Source organism: Arachis ipaensis, chromosome B07, assembly GCF_000816755.2.
Source record: "Arachis ipaensis cultivar K30076 chromosome B07, Araip1.1, whole genome shotgun sequence".
NCBI lineage: Eukaryota > Viridiplantae > Streptophyta > Magnoliopsida > Fabales > Fabaceae > Arachis > Arachis ipaensis.
In genome coordinates this window covers 108,343,332-108,347,889 of record NC_029791.2, presented here as the reverse complement: position 1 = coordinate 108,347,889, position 4,558 = coordinate 108,343,332, and the positions used below count along the sequence as shown (strand labels likewise).

At 30.4% G+C, this 4,558-nt stretch overlaps 1 protein-coding gene across 1 annotated transcript in view; it reads left to right on the top strand.

Moving 5' to 3' along the window:
- Positions 3,904-4,558, top strand: part of LOC107607605 (endochitinase-like) — a 2,735-nt gene continuing 2,080 nt past the window's right edge. Inside the window, exon 1 of the mRNA XM_016309536.2 lies at positions 3,904-4,403. Coding sequence (XP_016165022.2) covers positions 3,969-4,403 — 435 coding nt within the window. The 5' untranslated portion in view covers positions 3,904-3,968. The remainder of the gene's footprint in view (positions 4,404-4,558) is intronic.

Genomic DNA, 4,558 nt, shown 5'->3' with positions numbered 1-4,558 from the left:
CTCAACAATCACCCAATGTTAAATTGCACCTAAACTACCAAAATCATGAAAATATCTCAATACCCAAACCAAATTCACACAAATGAAGGGAATGGAGAATTAGGCACAAAATTCAGGAATTTTTACCACTTTGTTCAGATAAAATTGAAGAGCTTGATGAGACGAACCTGTGGCCGTAAACAATGCAGCGATCGGAACTTCAAATTGAAAGTTATGAGCAAATGAAATTTGGAGTGAATAGTGTATAAGAATTTTGTTCTCCCTTCATTTCTCTTCTCCGTGGAACACAATAAGAAAGGGGGAAGAGAGGCTGAAAGCTTGCTTATGTTGGAGTTGGTTATGTGGGCTTAGGTCCACTTGGGCTGGTTTATCCGATTTAGCTCGTTGACCTAATTTTGGGTCAAAATTTTTAAAATTAGTGTTTAAATTCGTATTTTAAATATTTTTACTCCTTCAAATTATAAAATTTAATTTTTTAATTTCTGTAGCTCATAATTAATTTATCAGTTATTTATTTATTAATTTACAGGGTTTTATATCCTATCCACCTAATTATGAATTTTATCCCCAAAATTCAATCATCTGAAAATAAGTGCGGTAAGCTCTTCCTCATCTCCAATTCAAGTTCCCACATATGTTCCTCGATTCCAGTTTAATTCCAAACAACCTTTTCTAACGAGACTTCTTTTTCTTGGAGATTTTTTATACTGACATTATCAATTTTGACTGGAATCACTTAAAACATCAACTTTTCTTTCAATTGAACTGATTCATGTTATAAGATATGGGTTGCATCATATGTGTACTTTTGAAGCTGCGAAATGTAGAGTACGTCGTGCAGGTTTGAAAGATATATCAGTAAAACTATTTTGATATGCCACTTGCCACCAATCCTCTTCAGAATTTGGGAGGAACCAATATAGCGGGGATTTTCAACTTCTTGATTTTAATTGCTTTTTCGATCTCAGTTGTTGGAATAGCCTTCCAAAACACCTAACTTTTTTTTTTCAAATTCTCTACGTTTTCTCCTCTTTTATTCGCATAACTCTTCTGTCGGCTTAGTTAGAATCTTAACTTGAATTTGCTTGATCTGTTTTCCGCTGTCTTAACTATCAATTCGGAATTTAAGACGCTTGATCCTCTGAATTCATATCAATACAGAAGCGATTAGCACACCGTGCAACTTCACTATCTCCTTGATATATAATCTCGCTAATTTTTCTAATAAATAATTTATTCGAATAGACAAAAAATAAGCAAATTTTCAATCTACAATCGCACAAATCGTATTGTGCCAAACAAATAGAGGTTCACAACCAAAACCGACACACAAAACTCGACGTTGCAAATATTATTAATTCGAATATATTTGATCAAATGCTTAAGCCCCGTAGCAGTGGATTCTATTCCTATATTGCTTTCATAGAGCTAAAATTGATATATATATATATATATATAAGAAAACAATTGCAAATTTCGATATACCCGTCACTTTATAGTCTTTCATCCTTGTTCCTTGTTTCCTTACTCTAATTCTTCTCTGCTCTGGGGCTTGGTTATTCGGCCCAACTGCTTCAATCTCACTCCCTACTTTATTTGTTGGGCCAGAATCACTGCTTGGTAAAGTCGGGGACATGGCTGTTGGGCAGTATATGCAGGTAATGATTTTATTGGTTTTTCTTTACTCTTCCTTTTGGGAGTCTTATGAGTTTATTTCTTTAGGTTGTTGGTCTTCGTCTTGCAAGTCTTGGGCGTAGCCAAAAGTTGAAAAATAAGAGGGTTTCTGCAGAGAAAGGAGAGGTTTCTGTTTTGAAGGAGGAGTTGGTGAAGAGTAAGAGTGTTGCTGCTGAGCTTCAAGCTCGTTTGACTGAGACCGAAAAGTTGTTGAAGGAGACTAAAGAAAGTTATTCTAGAGATGTGGAAGATTTGAAGAAAAAGGAAAGTGATCTGGTGAACATACAAACTCGTTTGATTGAGGTTACACGTCGGTTATGGTAATATTAACGCCACCGAGTTATAGCTCATAAGGGCCGAGCAATAACGGCAAAATGTCGAGTTATGGTGATGGTCAGTAACGGTTATGGGGCCGAGTTATAGCTCGTATTATAAATGTCATTCTCATATATGCGTGTGTGAGAGAGATTAGAAAATGATCGTTGAATACTTCAATAATTTTGAATTAGCAGTACATTTTTAGTATTATTTAGTCATGTTTGGTTACGTAGGAAATAAGGAATTGACAGCTACAGAATAATTTCAACCGTAAGAAAATTCAAAGACCCTCAGTTTCCAATGAAAAAAATATATATTTTATTTTTGTATTAATTGGCGATAAACTAAATGTCAATAAAAATACCATTGAAAAGGTTGTTTAATTGACAACTATATTATTGATCGCCAATAAATATTTTGAACAAATTTTTTGTAATAATTAAAAAATATTATAGACGGTAGAAAATGTATTTAAAACATAGCATTTTTGCTAAAATAATTATTTGCACTAACAATTACAAATGCTCATTAATCTTATAGTGGAGTACTCAATCTTTCTTTCGTTTCTTCCCCATTCTTTCTCTTTAACCCCAAATGATAGTTAATTTATCTTCTTAATCAATCTTCCTAGCAAAAGGAAATGTTAATTATATCTTTTTTTATTTGATATTTAAACAAATGTCGAAGAGAATTATAAAGAGGTTATTATATCATTTCTCAATTGAAATATATACGTGTTATTTTCTTTTCCTAGGGTTCAACATGTGGCATCCATACCATTATGTCACAAGTAAATTTTAGAAGATTAAATTTAATGATGTTTGTATAATTTTTTAAAGTGTTTGAAAATATTTTAGATGGTTTCGAAATATTCTAGAATGTTTTAGAAAGTCTTAGAATATTCTAAAAAATTATAGAAGACTCTTAAAAGTCATAGAATATTTTAAAAGAGTGTAAATATATATAAAAGTATGAAGAATAATATAAAATAATCTAAAAATATATATTTAAAAAGTTGTAATAAGATAAATATTTGTAATAAAAATTTTAGATAATCAATTTGGACTGTTGATTAGATTTAATCCTAGTCACTTATTAAAGAGATGGATGGTTATAAATAAGAGTAAAAGTTAGAATTTATGTGGGTAAGTTATTTATAACAAACACTTGAGTAATAAAATGTTCTTTTCACCAAAATTTTATTTCTCTTTTGTTTTTAGCTTTAACTTAAAAAATTGAATAAATCTAAATATACAGTAACATTAGAATGTATCCAACACCATAACAATTAGTTAGCTTATTCCTTTGTCTAACTGTCTTCATTAGACCGCAAATATATCAATTTATCTAAGTCTATACTTGTCAACAGACAAAGTATTATTTAATCTTTTTAATATTATTTTTGGTGAAATCTGTCGGATTACTAGACACATTATTATCAAGAATTTGATCGGTTTAACTCTATTTATAGAAGTTTTAATTTAAAGGAGACATGAATTTTTTTCCTTATGCCACTTCAACCAAACAATTATATGTTAATAAATAATAATTCATGATCAACGATGTTAGGAATATACTGAAAATTAACTAAGTCACTGTGTATAGAAGTATATATTTAATATTTTACTAAAAATAATTATTAGATGTAAATAAAGTTGATTATTTTATTATAATATATTTAGTTATTTAATTGAAAAATTAAATAACACAAATAAATAGTAATTAATTTTTACTATGTATTGAGAATTTTTATTCAAGATTATTACTCTGTTAAATAAAATAATAAAAAAAAAGTCCACTGATAAAACAAAGTATACAATAAGTATATAGTAGAAACAGCCAAATTTAAAAATATACACACCCCTAAAACATTATCTCAAGCATCATTTCAAATCTCACCTATAAATACCTTCATTATCCTATGAAACCAAGACATCACACACATCAAAATCCTCTCCACCATCCCACTCACAAAAATGAGTTACACAAAAATTTCTTATCTTATGCTAACCCTAATATCATCATTAGCTTTCACATTGCTAATTGGAACCACCGTAGCTGAACAATGTGGAAAACAAGCAGATGGAGCATTGTGCCCAAACAACCTATGTTGTAGCAAATTTGGTTATTGTGGTAACACAAATGATTATTGTGGTGACGGTTGCCAAAGCCAATGCAAAAGTTCAACGCCAACAACACCACCTAATTTCGCTAGTGGTGATGTTGGTAAGATCGTAACATCTTCAATCTTTGATCAAATGCTTAAGTACCGGAATAATCCACGGTGTAAGGGAAATGGATTCTACTCCTATAACACTTTCATTGCTGCTGCTCGCTCTTTCGGCGGCGATGATGCCACCAAGAAGAAGGAGGTTGCTGCTTTTTGGCTCAAACCTCTCATAAAACCACAGGTTATATTGTAATTTCAAACTCGATTGTTATATAACTGTTTAAATTTTTAGGTTAAATTATTTCATAACGTGATATTAAAAGTTTTATAATTAAAATTTTTAATGTTTAAAAAATTAACATAAAATAAATTAAAAAGCTCTATAAAAAATTCGCA